This window comes from Tamandua tetradactyla, chromosome 1, assembly GCF_023851605.1.
Source record: "Tamandua tetradactyla isolate mTamTet1 chromosome 1, mTamTet1.pri, whole genome shotgun sequence".
Lineage (NCBI taxonomy): Eukaryota > Metazoa > Chordata > Mammalia > Pilosa > Myrmecophagidae > Tamandua > Tamandua tetradactyla.
In genome coordinates this window covers 187,677,291-187,699,556 of record NC_135327.1, presented here as the reverse complement: position 1 = coordinate 187,699,556, position 22,266 = coordinate 187,677,291, and the positions used below count along the sequence as shown (strand labels likewise).

The 22,266-nt window shown below is 35.8% G+C and overlaps 2 protein-coding genes across 2 annotated transcripts; both read right to left on the bottom strand.

Annotated features, from left to right (window-relative positions):
* Positions 1 to 1,838: 1,838 nt before the first annotated feature.
* On the bottom strand, positions 1,839 to 2,781 carry LOC143682105 (olfactory receptor-like protein OLF3). The gene is given in 2 exon segments (XM_077159084.1): positions 1,839 to 2,444; positions 2,446 to 2,781. Coding segments are annotated over 2 exon segments (942 nt in total).
* A 14,601-nt stretch (positions 2,782 to 17,382) lies between these two features.
* On the bottom strand, positions 17,383 to 18,318 carry LOC143682089 (olfactory receptor-like protein OLF3). Its single transcript, XM_077159083.1, has one exon. The coding sequence runs from the start codon at positions 18,316 to 18,318 to the stop codon at positions 17,383 to 17,385; it is 936 nt and encodes a 311-aa protein (XP_077015198.1).
* Positions 18,319 to 22,266: the final 3,948 nt, after the last annotated feature.

Sequence of the window (22,266 nt, the reverse complement as noted above, 5' to 3'; positions counted from 1 at the left end):
GCATTTAGAATTTAGCATTTGTTTTACTTTAAATTAGATTTCAACAGCAATTTTTAGAACAGTATGGACAAGCCTTGCCCTACTGTAAAAAAAAAGTCTTAGTAAATCATTTTGTAATGCAAAGTTATATCCTAACTCTTAAAAACTTTTAATTGAAAAAAGAAAAAAGAAGGAATGTTACTCAGCTGTAGAAAATTGGGGCTATCTTGTGAAGTTATTATTATATGAAATAAATCTTTGGCTAGTCAATTCTCTTATTCTTTCACTAATGATGTCTATGTATTTGTTATTATGCATCAAGTACTTTGCTGCTAGACACAAGTTTATAGACTTCAGAAGACAATATTCTTGCCTCAAAAGATCAGACCTAATTTTATATACAATATTTCAACAATTTCAAAGTAGGAATCAAAATATTTTTTTCGTTGAAAATGGTATATAGGACCAAAGCAGCTATAATTTTGATAAGATTATAACCTAAAATGTTTCTGTATTTGCTACATTCTAGTAGATTAAAATGGTGAATAATAGTAGCCCTATTTAGAATAAATGAGAAAGCTTAAAAGTTATCCCCTAAAGTGATTTGACATTAAAAGAAGGATTAGTTACAATAATTATTCACTGGGTTCAGAGTTTCTCACCTAATTTACGCCAAAGTAAATTTTAACCGTCTGAAGTTTCTTTTATTTTTTTCAAATCATTTGATGCAACATTATAAACAAGAAAATGGTACAAATTTTTGTTTGTTTCACAATCAGTATCCCCACTTTCATGCCCACATTTGATTGAAAAGTAAATCAGAGTAAATCATTTTGGGCAATGTAATTTTTTCACAAAATTGCCTAACTACATCAGAGTTTTGAGGCTAAATAAAAGATGCCTTCATTGCAAAGTTTGGAAATCCCAAGATATTTTACACAACAAATTTAGGGTCACAATTATGAAAGTACAACATGAATCACATATTTTACAGTCTATTCAAAATCAGTATAAAATTAAACTCTATCAGAGTCAGTGCTTTTTCAGGTAGATAGCCCAAACTGTCCCAAAGATTTTCTTGTTTGTTTGTTTGTTTTGGTGCATGGTCTGGGAATTGAACCCAGGTATACTGCATGGAAGGCAAGCATTCTACCATTGAACCACCTGTGCACCTCCAAATGTTTTAATCTTTAAGTTCTGGCAAATCTCTAAGTCATTTCCCAATGATAGGCAAAAGTATTGGCTACCTATTTGAGTAAGTCTAGTACATATTTTTAATAGTTGAAAATTTGGAGGATTCAGAGGAGTGGCAAATAAGTAAAAATATGCTTTATATTCATAATGAAAGACTAAGGACAGCATAACTAAAATACTAAATGATTTTTTCAGCATTAACTATATAACAGGACTTTATACATATTATCCCTAATATTTGTAACCACTCTGGAAAGTTGGTATTCTTTTACTTAATTGACTGAAGACAAAACTAAACCATAAAAAGTTTAAATAAGTATCTTTCCAGATAGCACAGCTAGTGAGAAGCAGAGTAAAAATTTGAAATCAGGTCTGCTTGACAAAACCAAGGATTATTACTTTATATTATAATACACTGACAAAATCAGAAGTGAAGTCCAAGGTCACCGGAGAAAGAGAATAACTGGGTCCAGCTCACTATTATGCAAATTATCAGGTTATGTGGATACATTAAGCAAGCTCATTAATCATGAGAAAAAATACTTTATCTGAACACAAGGTTCTGTTATTAATCATTTTTTTAGTGTAAGTGAGGGAGTCCTGTCTACAATTATGTGTTCTCCTTTACACTCTTGGTAATAGGCAACAAGAAGTTCTTAGAGTCTTTACCCTTTCTTTCTAAATTTCTCTAAAAGATTCCTAAAGGCAGCCATAACTTTCTTATTCCTCAAGCTGTAAATCATGGGATTCAACATAGGTGCCACCACAGCATAGAACAGGGACACCATCTTCTCCTTTTCTTCCAAGGAGGCAGACTTTGGGCCAAAATAAGTGAAAATTGAAGCACCAAAGCACACGCAAACCACAGTGAGGTGGGAGGCACAAGTCCCAAAGGCTTTGCTTCGACCCTGAGTAGAACGAATGCACAAAATGGCAGCAACTATACGCTCATAGGAGAATAGAACCAGGAGACAGGGAAGCATGATCACCAGAAATCCTGAGATAGCCACCATGATTTTGTTGAAGGAGATATCCACGCAGGCTAGCCGTAGCACTGCCAGGGTCTCACACGCAAAGTGGCTGATGACATCGTGACACAGTGGAAGCCGGAAAGTGATGATTGTTTCCATCAGTGAATTCATGAAGCCAGCCACCAAGCAGCCGGCAGCCAGCCCCAAGCACAGTCGCCCATGCATGATGACTGTGTAGTGCAGGGGGTGACACACAGCCACATAGCGGTCATAGGCCATGGCTCCCAGCAGGAGGAACTCAGACCCCCCCTAATGCCAGGGAAGAATAGAGCTGGAGAACACAGCCATGGAAGGAGATGGACTTTAGGGCTGAGAGCAAGTGGACTAGCATTTGTGGGGTAATACTGCTTGCATAACAAACATCCACAAAGGACAGAACACTAAGGAAGAAGTACATGGGGATATGAAGCCTGCTGTCCAGTCTGATCAGAAGAAGGATGAAGACATTTCCTATAATAGTTACCAAGTACATGGCCAGGAACAGGACAAAGAGGGAGATTTGAGTCCCCCAGTCATTGGACAACCCCAGCACAAAGAATTCACTCACCCTTGTCTGATTTCTATTTCCCCTGCCCATGAGCTTCTGAGGACCAGATTAAAGATGTAGAAGTAACAAATCATGGAAACTCAGGGTTGATAAATTGGCTTTTATAGTTTATGGAATGTTGAAGCAACTGATACCTAAAGTTTCCCTAAAACAACTCACCAAAACCAACATCCAGACTTTGTTTAAACATATCCGTGGATGAGGAACATAATGGGATGCAGCTATGTAGCTAGAAATCAAGAAGAAAAAAAGTAACATTCTTAGAATTTATTATACTGGAACATAACTTCTTTTATCAAACATTTGCTCTCAAAAGGGGAAAGAACATTAATGAAGTGTTTAGACTTAAATCCTACAGCTACTTAATAGCTCTTATAGGGGTTAATGCCTGTCTCTCTGGCTGACATATTTTTGGTTCACATAAAGGATATTTTTCAAAATTCTGAATGATGTGTAGTACCAATTCACTACTTTTGGTTTACTGATTTTACTCCATAGATATCTTGGACACCATCCTACCAAATCTTTATCAGTATAATGAATTCATAAAATCTTAAATGTGTTTAAATAAACTTCTTAAACATTTTATTATTGTGTGAATTTTTAGTTTATTTTCTGTAATTGGCCCCATTACTTTGAAAGCAAGACCTACCTCACACCAGTGGCCCCATGTGTGAGATCACTCCAAGTAGGCCAGCTTCAAGTATCAAGTGTTGCATGATGAGCAGGAGCACAAAGTTGCTAAAATTCATCTCCTGTGCCTCTAAGAGGGAATTTGATGACATGTTTAATGTTGTCCTGCTATTACTTAATGATGACAGCTTTCTCAGGGAGGGGATAGTACATGCATTTCCTGATATACCATGGGTCAGTCCTCATATTGAAGATATTATGATATGAAGGTCAGGTTTTAATTACAGAACAAGTTGGCATGGTCTGTAGAAAATTTTTGGACCCCAGGAGGAAAATTAATTTTATGTTTTCTCACTCAGAGAAGGAAGAATGCAATCCCTTATGAAATGATATAGATGGGGATCTGAGATCTCAGAGAGAATCCTGTGCAGCATATTAATGGTTTCCGGGAATGATTTTAATTCCAATGCTTCTATATTATTCATGTTATAGCACTAGATGGACAGCTGACTTCTACTGCATTTATTGAAAGTTTCTAGTTTCGGCCTAAAAATTTGTGGAATGAGTGTTGGAGATGACAGAACTCACAACACAGAGACTTGAGATTAAGGCTCATTATAAAGATAGAGATATTTAGATAGTCGAAGATAGACAGAATTTACCACTGTTTTCAGTAAGGTTCAAGAGGCCAAGGAATTGTTAAAATCATAGGGCTTTCAGAAATTGCCACACAGAAATTTGTGAAAACTATCTAGTGATATTAGACACCACATTTAAGGCCTTGAACTGGAAGCCTTAGTCATCCAGATCAAAATCGGTTGGCACAAGGTCCTCGGCTACAATATTAGTGAAGAAATGCACGATGCTTAAAGATGTAAGTTTCTTTACTGTAGAAAAACATAAAAGAAAATAATTCAAAAATATCTGTGGTAAATAAATAATGTATAATTGGGAGGGGTACTTTGCTAATATATTCTAAGTTCACAGATATTTTAGCTTCATGGCTAAAAACCCTGAGTATAGTCTTATTTTCTTTTGTTTTCCCTCCATGTGGTTTTCTGTTGTACTGTATCTATTTGGACAACAATTTGTTTTTATTCTGCCTCATTGAACATTGGAGTAAAATAACCTTGTCCTAGAGACATTATACTGGTTAGAAAATTTCCTAGTCATGAAAACCCTCTCACAGATATGGACTGGTAATATTTTTAATGTTTTCCTACTAGACTTGAAAGTACTTCTGATATTCTGATGCTTCAAGAGATTCACCAACAGCTTAAAGAAACCACACTATAAAATATTGTTAAATTTGAGTCCCATTTTTTATTTCCACTCTGACTGCTTTGATTCCACCATATGGGTTCCTACATTTACAGTTCTCAGAATATTTGAATTGAGGGTGTCATCAGGTCCAATTTTAAAATGAAGTCTGCCTTCAAGCCACATTTTCTGGAAATTTCAATACAATCACTTTCTATAGGGATAGTATTTTAAATCTAAAAATTTGAACCACATTTCTTCCACGCAGAAGTGTTTGCTTCTCTGATTCCTTAATTTTCTCTTTTCCACTTAATACTATAATGATTACTGCATACATCTGCAGTTTTATAAGTTACTCATCTCTCTCTGTGTGTGGCTCTGTGTCTTTCACTTTCCATCTGAATCTATCACCCTCTATAAATGTATACATGTAAAAATTGTATATTTCAAGAACTGCTGAAAATATGAATTTTAAATGAATTAGTAATTATTTCATGTTAATGTTTTGTGATAGGATTTAAGAATGTGAATTATATCATATAAGTGGATATAAATCAAACATAAAACCTAAAAATATAGCAAGTGAGATGAATAACTTCTAAGAAATGCTTCTATTGTGATTTGTCCTATGTTATTTGTAGGCTTTTCTCAAATACCGTTTCTTTAGTCCTGCCTGCCAAGAGTTCAAATTTAGCTGTGATGCAGCAACTCTTCCAGATGGTTCAACAGTTATAAAGGTACGCTAAGTGGCATCAGATCACAAAGGTAGAATTGATGGGAGGTGACTGCTAATGATGGATTCATTTAGAGTATTTACACTTCTGAAACAGTCTTTTTTTTTGGAGGCGGATGCATGGTCCAGGAAATGAATAGAACAAAGTTTTTTTTTTTTGGCATGGGCAGGCACCTGGAAATGAACCCGGGTCTTTGGCATGACAGGCAAGAACTCTGCCTGCTAAGCCACTGAGACCCATCCACAAAGTCTTTTTTGAAATATAAAACAACAGCAACAAAGTGATATTTCCTACCTCCATATACATATCTATAAGGAAGATATTTGCATTTAATTATTGTTCGGTAATCTAATCAAGAAAGTATATTTCCAAGTGATCCATAACATCTCTATATATTTATTCAAATACATATATTTATTTTTTTTTAAATGGTGTATTAAAGTCAAAGCAAGCTCTATTTTTTAATAAAAATATTTCAAACGACTTACCTAAGTTGATCTCCCAGAGAATAATAGTGTGGGTCAGATTTGGTTATAGACAATCTTCTCAACCTTGTCTATTATTGTAATGACAGATGGGGGGAAGAAAACCAGCAAACTCCTGAAGAAGCCTTGGCTAGCCAAAGTGCAAAACTTCACAGGGGTTGGAATAATGTTAAGAGAATTAAGAAACCATAACGACAAATATGTTTCAAGTTGATATAACCTCATGACTAGTATTGATTGAGCACTTGTACTTTTCCAGGCATTATGTGAAATGTTTTCTGTATCTATCAATGCAACATAATGTAATGCAAGGTAATAACACATCATAACATAGCATATAATTGAATACATTCACAACAGCCCTCTGAATCTTGCTTATGACCTCTAGTGTTTCGATGACAAAAGAGGTGAAGTGGCTAGAAAGTGGAGGAGTCCATAGTAAACAAATGACTAATAACCTGGGACACGTCCTCTGTGCTACCCCTAACATACAGCATCACCTTATATACAGCATAGCGATAGTCACTGTTTAAAAGCTGAAGGTTAACCTAAGATTGAAATCAGGAAACATTTCAGCAGGACTAGCTGAATCAACCATTCACTTCAGAGACTGAAAATTCTGAGAGTCCCACTGGACCGGAGAAGTCTGACCTTCAGGCTACAAAGGCAGCAGGCAGAGAAGCAGAGACATCGGCACGCATCCCCTGTTTAGGGATTATCTGCTTGCAGCCTATGAGCAGCTAATGTCTTTTATAAACTTGATAAGAAATCAGGTTCATGCTGTGTGTATGCTCTGATAAAATAACCTAGCAGCTAATTGTGGGTACAATGCACAGCAGGGTCATCATTCTTGACCTCTAAAAGAAATTGTCAGGGTCTGAGTATGGACAATAATAGAAACAAAAAAGGATCCAATACCTGAAATTGAGAAAGGTGGGTGCACATAAAAAAAAACAAAACAAAACAGCTTTCAAAACGAAGCTTTGAATGTGAGTATAGTTTTGTCTATTCAAAAAAATATCCCCAACAAAGAAAAGATGAGAAATGATGAAGTATCCTGAATCTACTGGACTAAAGGGATGATTCTCTTCTAGCCTGGAAGGTTTTTCTCTTCTGAGCTATCTCCCAAGGCAAACTTAGAATCTACTCTTTGGAGTAACGGGTGTTTGCAAATAGTGCCAAGAGATCCCCCACTGTCTGTATAAATAGTTACTGTCACACTAAAAAAAGACTGGAATGCATAACCCATAGTGACACTCTACAAGAAGAGATGCCAGAAATATAAAGCAGGCTATGTTGCTAGGGTCACTTGATAATCATACCAAATGCAGAGTGTCCATGTAGTCAAGCCAAAATCTTTATATGGATGGTGAAGAGGACCAGGAATTCTGTCAGTAACCATAGGAGTTCTTTCCATAGTGTCCCTATGGATTCCACCTACAAGCACACTCATTCATTCATGAGCTGTTTGCAAACTTCTTTTTGTACCTACTTATCTGTTAGTCACTGACATAAAACATGAAAAACTCACAAATCTTCACACAATGGTGATGTACATTCACTAAATATCTTTCTGAAAAAAAGAACAAACCCAAATTTAATAAAAAGATAATGATAGCTAGATAGATGGATATATAGGTATAGATATAAATACCTGAAAGAGAAATCTATGTAAAACGGGTAAATAGAACAAGAGAAGATATTGAGATGCAAATAAGAATAAATAAATGAGTGAATTTATTGATATCTACGGGAAAAAGTAAAAAGTAAAAAGTTTCTAATGGTTAGAAAGGAAAATGGAAACCAGAAATGGAGACAGAGATAAAGGAGTACAAGAGGAAAAAAAAAAGAAGAAAAAGAAAAGAAATGTAAAGAAGCCAAATGCAAATAAATGAAAATTGGAGAAAGAAAATTTAAACAAACATTTATGAATGTCATTTGTTTTGACATTTAATCAATTTGTACATTTCTAAAGTTGCCTAATATTTTATGTAGCAGGGCTTCCAATATTTTATTAGCCTTGTTATTAAGTCTAAAAGTGTTATATTTAATCCTTCTTTGCAGTGAACACTTAGAATTTAAGTCTATCATGTTGGAAACTTTTCAAAATAATGTCACCCCTTGCCCAACACACACAAACATACAAAATGTCTTTCAGACAAATTTTTCTTTAGTTACATTACTGAAATTTTTTCTTTAGTTACATTACTGAAAATCCAAAAATTCCTCACCAAAATTTAGAAAGAACAAACACACTTAACTGAGGTGCATACCTTTAACACTATTGAGTTATTTACATGTAAACTTAATTTCTGTTCTACAGCCACTGTATCATAATCTCCTTCATAAAAGATCACAAACACTCCACAAGAACTACGTCTTCATTGTCAAAGCAGGGTGGAGATGATCATAAACCCATCCCTTTACCCAGAGATTTTGCTATAGTGTGGAGAGGAGATTAATACACAAATGCGTATGAACTTGAAAATGTAAGCATATTTTGAAAACGTACCAATTAAGGAACCTATGCAGTATGCAAGTGCAGACACTGGTAACTTAAGGGACTGCATTATATTTCTGAGCAGCCCTCAATGAGCAGTTTTGGAAAGCATCTCACACAAAAGATGATATTTTTCAGAGTTGTTCTCCAAACAGAAATGATGTATGGAGGGGAAAGAGCTGGTCTCCCTGAGGGGATTTCCTTTCTGCTGGCATCAGTGAAGAAAAGTACTATCAGTGCAGACTGGCACCTGACTCCTATTCCAAGTGGTTATTCAGGAACTTGGACCAAAACTGCAAATCTGGTGTGGAATCTCAAGAAGTCCCAGACCCACCATAGGTGAGGAATTCATAAACCACTTGAAAAGTTCTGGCTCTTAATTTGAATAGCCAGAACACATTGTCTTAGCACAGGTTTCCACTAGAGGACAACCATATCATAACACCATATTCCTAGGCTAAAGAATGCAAGAGGGTTGCAGGAATATGGTTTAAAATTCTCATTGCTAAATTAGTGTTGAAGAAACACTGAAAATGCCTGACTCACCTTTAGAGAGTGAAAAAGGCCATCCTGTGCCCTGGAAGGGTGGCAGGGCAAAATTGTGGAATTTGAAGCAAGTATAGTTGGAACAGATAAATTTCTCTAACTTTAAGGATGAAATCTGAGGGGCCAAATATGTGCTGTTTATTAGATTTCTTTTATTTTTTCTCCTCCTATGTCTGCCACTTCTGGACCTAACACCCTAAGCTGCATCTCAACTTTGCAAATGAAAGTTTGTTTCATTGTCCCTGGAGCAAGGGAATGAGCTTGCCAAATTTTAATTTCTCAAGGGATAGATGTTTAAGTTTTCAGTAATACCACCTTTGGATGGTGGGAACTTATAACCCCTTGAGGAGCATGCAGAGATAGTTAAATATATTTAATACCAAGACTCAACTTCTTCATTCTAATTGACCCACCTCCACATCCCTTTGAAAAAGTAACTCCTGGTCCAAGCAATTCAAGCCACCATTGGAGTGCTCAGTAATGCATCATATTTTCTGAGCTTGAGCAGGAAGGGTAGGACTGGCTGTTCTTAGTCTAAGGCTGCTTATTTTTGTGCTCCCTTCCGTGTTTGGAACTCCACCACATCTGTTACCTTAGATAGACCTTATCCTGTTTTTCACTTAGACATTTTAGTGTTCATAATCTTCAATGAAAATATAGTCATCCTGTGTGAAAAATTTCTAGCAAGGATGTTAAGCATTATGCAAGGAAGCCTTTGGAGTCACCATGAATTCTTCCCCCCCCTCCCACTCCCCAGGAGTGAGAGTGGAGATTCCCATTTATGTGCATTGTTAATATATGCATTACCTGCTGCTCTCAGTGTTTGCTCAGCTCCATGGTTTTACCGCAGGAAAATGGGTTTAGATTTTCTTCTCCTTTCTTATACTAGGAGCTAGTGGCAACGGCATCTTCTCCTAGCAAATACTCTGAATTTTCTAAGCACAATAAAGCAATCTGCCTAGGTAGGGTTGCTTATGTGAGTGCTGAGTTGGAGAGAGAAGTGCAATAGAAGCCCAGTTAACTTTGGAACTTAAAGGAGAAGAGAAGAGGAGAGCAGAGGCAAGGAAGGGGAGGGAATATTGTTTAAAAGGCAAATTGAATTTATCTAAGACTTTAGAATATGAAAATAAGAAAGAGAAGTAAAAAGTGAAACTGGGGATAGAACCAAGTGAGGAATTTCACAGTGAAAAAGATGTGAAAAAATCTTACGTAAAAACAAGAGTCATATAAATTATTTTTTAACGACAGACTTATGAGCGTCTATAGAAATGTTGAGAGAGAGAGAGGACAAAGACCTAAGGTTTAAGAGGAAGAAGGAATTGATTAAATTCTGGGGAGTGGTAGGGATGGAAAAGCCCTAAAAACACAAGTCTCTGTCAAAAATGAAGTCTTTGAGAGTGAGATTTAGGTATCTAAGACATACAGGTGTTTATCTTTAGTCACTTTTATATGTTTGGAACCATTGACAAAATTCCCATAAAATATTTCCAAGCTGCCATTCTCCTCACTGCCTTCACTAATACACCTGTATAACTCCGCAGGAAAAATTTTCCTTCCACCATCTATGGCTCTTCTCCTTGTTCCAACATGATGACACCTGATTTGATAATTTGATACCACACTTAAATTTTGCTGCTGCAATTTTCCAGCATCACATCCTTGTATACTTTCCTCTGAGCAGGATCCAGTTGCTGCTGCTCCTCCTGGGTGAAGTCCACATCTGTGAATGGCACTGACAACAGCGATTGATTCATTTGTTGCAGCTTTTGAAAAATGAGGAGGACTGTGAAGTTCGGTCGACTCCTCTGAGGATTCCCTGCCTCTGACTTAAAAGGAGAGATGGGGAGTGAAAAGGAAAAGAGAAGAAAAGAGAACGGAAAGGAAGGGGAGAGCAGAACAGAAAAGGTTCCTAAATTCTAAAATGTTGACATCTCTCATCTACTTCTATCTTATTTACCTTCCCCATTACTTTCTGGATATATTATTGCATTTCTTATCATTTTACGGTTTGGTGGAATTTTAAGAAATAACAGAAGTAAACTCATTTGTAAAATGCATACCCCCACACTTAGATATTTGGAATTTATTTTTCATTATGGCATATATTAAGAAAAATAACATTTTTTATTCCTGTTAGTATATCCATTTCTGGGAAAGTCAGAGACATACCTAACAGCCATTTCCCAATCTTAGCCTACCCAACCCTCCTTTATAAAGATGTTTCAAAAGGTTTCCTTTACCTACCATGAGATATTAGGTCTAAAGCAAAGGCTTGACCAAGTCTTAAACCCAGAAACCAGGAGAGGCACCCCAGCTGCTTATCAAGGCAAAAACCCTCAGTGGCTGGATCCTCATTCCCTGGGGGAATAAGTGCTCCCATCTTGGGCAATACAGATTTCTCTCTTCTCTCCAATGCAAAGTGGGGCTTGCAGAGCTGCCTTCAACCAACCCTGACCCGAGGAGACCAGCTGCAATGGTCGTTTTTCCCCTGCTCTTTTGGATTTTTTGTGCTGTGTAAATAAAAATGTAATTATTTCCTGAAAGTTTCTCTTTTGTGCATGAGCCTCTGTTCCATTGCTGCACCAACTTGCTCCATAGCCATGTATCCCAACATTATTTATTTAGAAGTACATATATTCCTCATTAATTTGAAATTGCATATTTATGATATAGTTTCCATACATAAAACTCTCTTTGTGGTTTTTATTTTGATTCATTGTTTCATTTGGTGTTTTCCTACACCAATGTTTTTATTGCAGTTGCTTTATAATATTCTTTGGCATACAGTAGGGCAAGCATTCCCTCACTTTATTATATTTCTTTATCAACAACTTTCTGCTTACTCTTGTTTGATATTTTTCTTTCGGGTTAACTTTCAAAGCAGCCTATTAAATATCATTTTCAAAAAATTCTGCTTAAATTGATTGATTTTGTTTTGATCATATATTCATTTTGGAAATTTTTACTTTTGCAGTATTATTAAATTAAAGATCTGCCAGAAACAGATCTCCAACATGCAGAAGACCCTGGATACAGAAAACAATTTTTTATTGTTTTAAGATCTGAGAATTTGGAATTATCTTTTACTCAACATTTTCTCTGTACTAGCTGACAGATGTATTAGCTAACATTCTAATAGCAAGTATAGTATTTATTACTAAAAGTAACATGAAAAAGACAAGGCAATATTGTTATAGGCCTGATAATAACATATTATTATCTAATTAAATCCAGTGGTGTGTCAAAAAATAATGCATCATGACAAAATGAAACTTTTTCCCAGGTATGGGAGGAAGAATGTTTGACCATGAGAAAATTGATCAATATAATCAATTACATTATCAGGCTGAAATAACACATTCATACTGTTAATTGGTTCATTAAAACATTTGATAAGGTGCAGCATACATTTATTTTTATATATTGAAAAAGTAGGAGTAAAGGCATACTTTTTAACTTTCCTAAAAACAGACTACTCCGAAGCTAATGTTTGACATGATATTAGAAGTTCTGAACTATTCTTGAAGAAGAGAAAAGAAATTAGGATATACAATTATTCTAAGGAAAATCATCATTAGTTGCATATGATCATATACCTAGGAAAGATATTTCAGCAATCTATTAGATGTAACAGGAGAGAACTAGATAAAGCTTTCCTTACAAAATCCGAAAATAACCAACTAAAATAAAGATAAGGAAAAAGAAAATACTATTTATAATAGAACACAAATCATAAAGTATTTAAAAATTTCTTAGTTTTGTCCATCTTATTTGACACACTACATATGAAATATGAAGACATATTACAAAGCCAAAGTGATAAAATATTAGAGTAATAGAATACTATGTTGTAAGAACAGACCAAAGAATAAACAGAAATGAATAGCAAAATTTAAAGATAGACTCCCATATATGTAAACTTAAAATACATTTGAACTACCACATATAATGGATAAGGAATGGTTTAATAAGTGAACCAGGAAGTGAGAAAAATAACACTAGATCCATATTTAACATTATATACAAAAGTGAATGTTCAAGTATCCAGCAATAACTGCAAAATGTAAAACTAACTAAATAAAATACAGAATATCTTCATGACCTAGATGCAGGAAATAATTTTTTAAAGAGCAAGTAGTCAGAAGTATTAAATTATAGAACAAAAAGTGATGAATTCAAATATATCAATATGAATATATATTTTTATGTTCAACAGAGAAGGTCATGGACAAAGAGAATAGAGAGATGACAGATGGGAGGAATATATTTGTAATGGCTATAACAATAAAGGACTTTTATCCTCAATAAACACTGACAAAACAAAAGCAGAGACTTCAGTGGAAAAATCGACAAAGAAAATAAACAGGCAGTGTATAGAAGTAGAAACCCAAAAGCTAACAATCTGATTCACTTAACAAATATTTATGATGAGGCAGACACAATTCTATACACTTGGGTATACATTAATGAATAAAAAAAGAACTATGACTTTGAAGGTCTTATTTTTTAGAAAGTAAAACAAACAATACATGATAAACATAAAAATTTAAGTGCAAAGTATGTTACTTTGGAAACAGGGAAAGCTCTTTGTAAAAGAAATAGAAGAGTAAAGAGAACAGGTGTGGAGGGCAGGGAGAAAATTTGCGGTAAACAATAGAACAGTTGAATCAACCTCATCGAAAAGATATCGAATGAAATCAAGCATTCCCCAATAAAGTTGAGCTAAAAAAGTGGCCCCTATCATTGTAAAGATATTGGCTTTTGGCCTTAGTGAAATGGAGAGACATTTGTTGAGGTTTAAAAGAGGAATGACATGATTTGACCCAGACGTTGAAGGGATGCTCTGACTTGAGGGATACAAAGGTAGAAGCAGAGAAACTTATTGGAGGCTAATGAAGCAGCCCAAATGGAAGATGATGGGGGATCATACCAAGATGTAGAGTGGAAGTGATGAGAAGTGATCAGATGCTATTTATAGTTTGAAAGTAGAGAGAACAGGATGTTCTTGCAGATTTGATTCAAGTAAGAGAAAAAGTAATAAATGCTTAATCAATTGCACTAATGCAATTTCCATTTACTGACATGGAGAAGGCATGAATTGAACTGTTTGGGGTGAAGGGTAGGTTGGAATCAGAAGTTCAGCCTATGAAGAGAGATGCTTATACTGATTCGTTAACAGAGTAATACAAAATAAAACAATTTTATACCTTTTATACTGTAAAAAAATTCTAAAGGTGGCTATTGCCAAGTGTTGACAAGGTTGTGGCTATGTAGGAACCCTTGTACTCTGAAGCAGGAATGGAGACTTATAGAGTCATTCTGGGAAGTATATCTATGCTCTAGCAACTTGGCTCCTGTAGTGGCTTGGAGTTAAGTACCCCAGAAAAAGATGTTCTTAATCAATTTGTAATCCATTCCTCTGGGTATGAACCCATTGTAAATAGGACTTTTGAAGGCATTATTGCCAGGTAAGGTGTGGTCCAAATGAATCAGGACGGATTGTAATCTTGTTTCAGGAGAAGACCACAGAGAGAAAAGCCACAAGGGGAAAAATCAGAAGTCAATGACAGCTGGGGAAGGAGAATGGAGAAGGCATGTCCATGCGCATTGTCATGTGACAGAAAAGTCAGGGATCAAGGATCATCAGTAGCAAGCCCCAGAATGCCACAATATTTGGGGAGAAAGGATTGCCTTGCTGACATGATTTGGACTTCTCCTGACTTCAAAGCCTTGAGCCAATAGATTTCCATTGTTTAAGCCATCCCATTTTATGGCAGTTGCTTTGCCAAGTGACACACCAATAAACTCCTATGAATATTTCCTAAATAAATTCTCCCAAAAGTCATTCCAGGACTGTATGTTATGGTGGGGAACTGGGTGCAATCACAGAGAGTGATTTGGAAAATAAGATTAACATCATGGATTACTATGAGTATATAGAAGAGATGGACTAGCAATGTGTATGGATTTTAAAAATATAATGTCTAGAGAAAATAAGACAATGAACAAGGTATCTGTGTTTCATCTTAAAATAATTTCAAAAAAATACATAAATGAACTCTCAAACACACTTTATATATTAAATACATTACATTAGCTGTTCATAGGTCAAGGAAAATATAGGAGTGAAGAATGGAATGAAATTAAATAATTAATAAATTTTTACAAATTAACAGGAGGACCTTGTGCAAGTGAGAATATTCTCTGAATGAAAGAATATGATTTACCAAATAACTCAGCATTGTATATGAGATTTAAAAAAAAATTTATTAACCAATCTACTAAATTCCAATGAACATGGTCTTTATACACTTCGTAAATGGCATACACTAGGATAGTAATGCAAGTTTCAGTCAATAAATTATTTAGTCTGCAGACATTTGTTAACATTGATAAGGCACTGGGAATACAAATATAGCAAAATGCATAGCCTCCTGTTCTCAAGAATTTATAGTCTAATCAACACAAAATATTGCCTATGCCAAGGCAGAAACATGGGGTTTCCCCTTTAGAAAAGCGGCCCATCAAAACACATTTCTTTTAGAGATTTCTCTTGATATTGAACCATTTTATGCAGAATCTTTAGCACTGATATTCAAGCTGTTGCTGTTAATTTATAGGGTTCAAATTTTCCAATGATTTGCAGTAGAAGAAAAATTAGAAAAGTCTCAGATTATACTCACACCCACACACTCGCAAAAAAAAGTGGGTCTATAAATTATGTTCTTCATCAGTTCATACCAAAAAATACATTTTTCTATTATATAGTTTTATATCTTCTCTCCCCATCCTTGTTAGAACACCAATGTGCTTGGTAGGCAGTGAGAGGTAAGGGAAGGAATAGAGATGCAGATGGGGATCTTGTCAGCTGGTTCTTGTCAGACCTTGCCTGTGAGGAGCTTAGATTTTATTCTAAGCAGGGCAAATATGTGACTTGATTTATTTATAGGATAATTTATTCTCTGCAGTTCTAGTAGCTCAGATTCTTCAACAAATAAATTATAGGAAATCAAAAGAACAGAGGAAATCTATAGTTTTAACTAAACTTTAAAATATATATTAAGAGGAAAATGGGCAAAACTATAAACCATAGTGATTGAAGATGTTCACCTAAATGATATCACCAGAAAGAAATTCAAGAAAGTGATTATTACAAAGGTCAGGATAGAAGCTAATTTGGGAAAGAGGAGATGGTGGTTAGAATGGGGACATGGAGAGGATACTGGGGTGGCTAGACATTCCATTGTTGGCCTTGAGTGGTGGTTACAAGAGAATTCATTGTAAAATAATCCACTAAGCCACATTTTGTTTGGTGCAGTTTTTCTATCTCTTGGTTTTACTTTACAACACTAAGTAAAAGTAATGACAATTGTAGAATGCTAAAGTAGTTGTGCAAAGAACAAATATAGAAAGTAGAAGTGGAACCAGGAAGACCAGTTGGGAGTTTTCTATTACAGCAGTCCATGATTAAAAAATAAAGTATTTTTTGACTAAGCTTCTAGAAGTGAAAAGCGTATAGTTTGCTAATAAAGCTAATGAGATCCATTGATAGATTGGATATGAAAGAAAGGAATCAAGAATGACTCTGAAAACATGATGTTCGTTTCATCAATATGTGGATGAGATATTAAGGTAAAGGAAAAGGAAGTTTAAAGTAGAGGAAGCAAGCACAATAGTTGAATTTTGGCTATATTAAGAATATGATGCCTATTATATAAGTGAAGATGTTGGGTAAGGATATATGTAATTTCAGTTCACATAAAATGTCTCATCTTAAATGTAGCTAAAGAAAGAAATAAAAGAATCTCAGCATATATATGGCATAAAATCACATAAATGGATGAGATCAACTGGTTCAAACAAAGAACAGGGTTCCACAATAGCCACAGAAATTAATTATATACAATTAACAATTAATCATATATGCCCACATGGAAGGAATAAAATACCTGAATAGTTGTATTCTAGAAAATTAATTTTAAAAAATAGTTGAATATATACTATAAACTAATCTGCTAAGTAGTTTCCGCAGATTATTTATAATCACCAAAATAACCCCATAGACTGGATATCATTACTTCTTTTATGGATGCAGCAACTGGAGGTCGGAGATATTAAGAAAAATTTTCAAAGCCACATTGCTTGTTAGGGATGAGGTCAAGAATTAAAAGTGCTGCTTGTGCTGAAGCTCTTCATTCTTTCTATAAGGTATACGCTGAAATAATAAGGGAAATACGAAATCCAGCAAGACATATTATCAAATAAACTTTATTTTAACAAGTGGAAGGGATTTTTGGCTATATGCAACGCAATGATACACAAATACAATTGAAATGTGGAAAGCCGGTGCATGAAAAGATGGTTATCATGGACCAGCTTGCCAGAAAATCTGAGAAGAGTGGGAATACCAATTCTTTTCTCTTCATTTGGAATGTCTTTCTTTGAACAATAGAGAGGATATTTCTTGGAAAATTCATCTTTCTTCAGAAAATTTTCCCAACACTCTTTGTATTGCACTCATTATCTCCTTGTTCCTTAAGCTGTAGATTAAGGGATTCAGCATTGGGGTCACCACAGCATAGAAGAGGGCCACCATCTTCTCCTGCTCCGCTGAGGAGCCAGCTGCAGGTCTCATGTATGTAAAGATCGTCGTTCCAAAGCACAGGGAAACGACAGTGAGGTGGGAGGTGCAGGTCCGGAAGGCTTTGTGGCGCCCCCGAGTAGAGCGAATGCGAACAACGGCAGCAGTGATACGGCCGTAAGAGAACAGGACCAGAAAGCAGGGGAGCATTATCACCACAAAGCCTGAGATGGCCACCATAACCCTGTTGAAGAAGATGTCCGCACAAGTTTGTCTCAGCACAGCCAACATCTCACAGGCAAAGTGATTAATTACATTACGACACAAGGGCAACTGGAAGATGATGACGGTTTGCATCAGTGAATTTGTGATACCAGCCACCAAGCAGCCCTCAGCCAGCCCCAAACAAAGTCCTCCATGCATGATGACTGTGTAGTGCAGGGGGTGGCACACAGCCACATAGCGGTCATAGGCCATGGCTCCCAGCAGGAAGAACTCGGACCCCCCCAGTGCCAGAGAGATAAACAGCTGGAATACACAGCTGTGAAATGGGATGGACTTCCGAGCTGATAGGAAGTGGATAAGCATCTGCGGGACAGTGCTGTTGGTATAGCAGATGTCCACAAGTGACAGGACACTGAGGAAAAAATACATGGGGGTGTGAAGACTGCTGTCTAGTCTGATAAGGAGGACAATGAGGAAGTTGCCCAGCACAGTCACCAGATACATGGCCAGGAAAAGGATAAAGAGTAAGACTTCTGTTTGCCAGTTGCTGGACAGCCCCAACAGAATGAATTCACTCACCCAGGTCTGATTTTCTCTGCCCATGAGCCTCTGAGGACCAAACAAAAATTACAAATCAATGAATACTAAAACTTCAGAATGACAGAAACCTTTACAAACTCATTTAGTCCAAAGAGTCTTCTAGTATTAAATACAAGTCATTATGTTTCTCACATGAGGAATTCCAGATTATATAAATCTCCTCCAGTATGTTGGAATGCAATAGAGCCCATTGAATGGGCTCACAGACAAGAAGAAAAGAAAATGTTTTTTTTTTCCTTTCCTTATTTGGGGAAGGCTATATTAAAATATTTAGACATTTGAGTAAAAGGATGAATATATAGTTAAATTTCTAACTGTAGAGGGTGTCCACTTTTTTTTTGCTTACCAGTTTTTCTCTATGTACTCTCTCAGAGTCCACAGTGAATTTCACCTAACACAATTATGAACATTAATTTTTTTTTTAGTTTTTACCCTCAGATTCTCTGACAAGGAAATGTGATGCCCAATTTTCACCAATTTTAAATTAGAAATTTGAGATTTCCATTTAGAAGTTAGCAAATGTAAAATGCATTTTAAGTGGCAAAAGTTGTCAAAAATTATATATCAGAGTCAAAGAAATAAAGGATGAAATCATGGGTAATTATGCTCCATTTTGAAGAATTTCCACATTCTTGTTTTATATGGATGAGAGGATAATAGTAAAGAATCTGCAATGTGGTCCTCCTTCTCCTCCTTCTGAAGAGTGGCAGAATATGGGTCAACAGTGGGATGTAACTGTCCAGAAACAAATCAAAGTCAGATGCACTATTTTCACTAAAAAATAAGACGTGAAATATTTGCCACAAATCTTGGGCTGTTGACTAGGAGATAATGAAATTGTTGTGCATTTCAATTGATTCTATTTGTATGAGGACATGAATAGTGAAAGGTATTGTTTAGAGGGTACGGTGTGATTGAAAGCAATTAATTGGAATTAAATCAACTGAAATGACTCTTGATTATCTCTTTGCTTTAATCTCCTTTATTCTTATCCCCATCTCAAAATTTAACTGTTTCCTCTTTAGGAAACTATCTTCTCTTGTCTTTGTGCTGTGTTGCCACTAGAAGGACTCCTACTGTCAGGAAGTAATAGTCTAGTCTGCTCATTTCATCTCCAAACTTTCTAATCCTGCTGATACTGCAGAAGGTGCAAGAGCTCTAAATTCAGAAATTGCTCTTTGGAACTCTTAGTACCTATCTTGGGTTTATGCTTTTCTCAACTCAGAAATGAATTCTAAAAATGTCAGGGTCTGAACAAATCCTACTCTAAATTTCCCACATACTCTGTCCATTAATTATTGTGTAGAGCAAATGGAATTTCTGAGCAGCTGTTCCAACCAGATATGATTGCTTGCAGTTTGTGATGACACAGTACCATTGAATATGTGATCAGAATCATACTTTCATCTTAGAATATTCATGAAACTAGGGGTAGCTAATTGTGAATTAATAGAGCAACAGGGAGGACAGTTGGATTAACCAGCAGACACAGAGTCTATGAGCATTTACAGATGGTAGCTCCTCCTTCATCTATGAGCAAATTAAGCTTGATAAGCCATTCTTACTCTAAGGTAATTTATGTAAATTACTACAAGGGAAAACAATAAAAGTATAAAAGGTTCTTCAGTTCTTTAGAATTTACTCTAAATCTTCAGAAGATTAACAAAACACTTTCTAATATTTCTATCAACGAAAGGGGAAACTTATTTTATCCCTAATGAGAAAAGAAAAGTTGAAATACAATAGCGTCACTGTCAATCACCTTAGATATAAAAGAGAAAGACAAGTTACCTCAAAGGGAAAAATCTGTGTCTGAACCTGTCAGTGGAACCTAACCATAGACAGATGTTATTTTGTAAACTAGTCCTAGGAGAGTGAACAAGATAGTCTCTAGTTCTGTTATAGAATGTGGAACAAATCAGATAAAGGAACTTCACCAGCCTAGGGCTGAAAATAACAGCACAGGATTTATCTGATGATTATTTAATGTCTTCTCGAGTATCAAATAAAGAGACTCAGCTGAAAAATTTGACTGATGTTAAACTCTTGGACCTCTGACCCTTTTACTTCCTAAAAATAGTAATAACAAGCTAAAAGCTTGACAAAGAGATACTAGTAGCCCCTTCTCTTTGGCCAGTAATTTCCATAAACCCAGGGAAGGTATTGATTACAAATAGGAATATCCATGGTTAGCACATCATATTTCTGTATCCTTTTCATGTGTTCCATAGTACCTTTCCCTGGGAGTGAATGAAGCAAGTGAAGTGAAGTGTTTTCCAATAAGCTTGCATTTCAAAGTCAATTCTCATCACCTAGTTTCTTCATTGTCTAAAGGATCATATGTTCAAATTTGTCATAAATATTGGGGGTGGAGAGTTGGGGGGAGGGTGGAGATAATGAAATAGGGATTTAATACTAATAGTAAAAAATAAAACATAGGCTCAAATAAACAAATACAAACAATGTTCAAAAATAAATTTAGGACAGATTTTCAAAAGTAAGGTGACAGTGTTGTAAACAGTATTCTTGCACAACTTTTTCCCTTGTTTTCTGATTCAGACTTCCTACTATCACACAGCACACGGGTTCTTCTTACAAAACAAAGCCAGCATGGAAAGCTTGAGGTTTCCCCAAAATGTTAATTGGTTAATTGCTCTCTCCAACTGCAAACCCACTTACTTATACATCCACACACTGCTTGCCACAATGAAAAAATAACAAAAGTTAGTTTCTGACCACCACCATTAAAGAATGAGCCAGTCAGCACACACGGGTCCTCTGCTCCAGATCTCCAGGAGTCCCTGGGTGCTGTATTGCAATGGAGCACAGGGAACAAGGCCCATGTTAGCCAAATCTGGTGATTCCTATGAAAGCAATAAAAGCCCTATGCTAGGTACTTCTTTGCTCAGAGGTATCTGAAATAACTTTATCCTCAGTTTGGGTATCTTAAAATCAATTACAAACCTGTGACTTTCGTCTCTCCAGTAAACAGATTCAATTGAACTGTCAGATGAGCCTTAAAGGGCCTGGAAGAAGCTATGTGGTATAGAAAGCCTGATTTCATGAACCATGGTTCTAAGTAAGTACTGAGGAACCACTGAACCCTGAACCAGACTGACTGGTCTTCAAGAAAAGAGGCCAGCATGGCCCCAAGAAGAGTGCAGAGCAGGGGAATTTGTAGGATTTGGAATTAACTTTTTTGTTCCTCAGAGATAAAATCTCTTCAGGCTAATTATGTTGTGCTTGTTAAGGTTCTGTTACTTTTTCTCTTTTGCTGTATGGTCACTTCCCTCATCTTAAACTCTCGTGTGCATTTAACATAATTTGCAAATGAGAATATAGCTCTTTTCTAACCCATGAGAAAAGAATGCAAAGGAGATAGTCTTCTGGGTACTGGTTGATATTTTACTTTGAGGGAGGTATAACTTGCCCAAAACTTTCTGCTCATTGATATTTTACCAAATGTGTCCAATTAATCATGGATCATTTTTGGGGAACATTTGAGCAATATCTTCTGTAACATGATAGTAAAGATGTAGATGCATTATGACCCAATATTCTCTTTATACCTGATGCATATATTTTGTGGGGATTTTCCCAGTTCTCTCTCACTTTTGGAATAATCTGTTTAACTGGGAATTACCCAATTATGCAACTATTTTTGTATCTGGTCATCTGCCATCATACTCTGAAATTACTGTAGATTGTTTACTGCTTATTATAAGCATCTTATTGAACTCTTCATCCGTAAGTGAGCCCTAATCAAATCATAAAATATAACTTCTAACAATACTAATTAGTTTTGCCTGTTTATTAAGCTTATGGAATTATGTAATATACAGCTTTTATGTTTGCCTCAAGAAAAAATTTTTGAATTTAATTCATGTGAGTCCACTGCATAATATTCCATTGTATGAATATAACTCAAATTATATAGCCATTCTATTGATA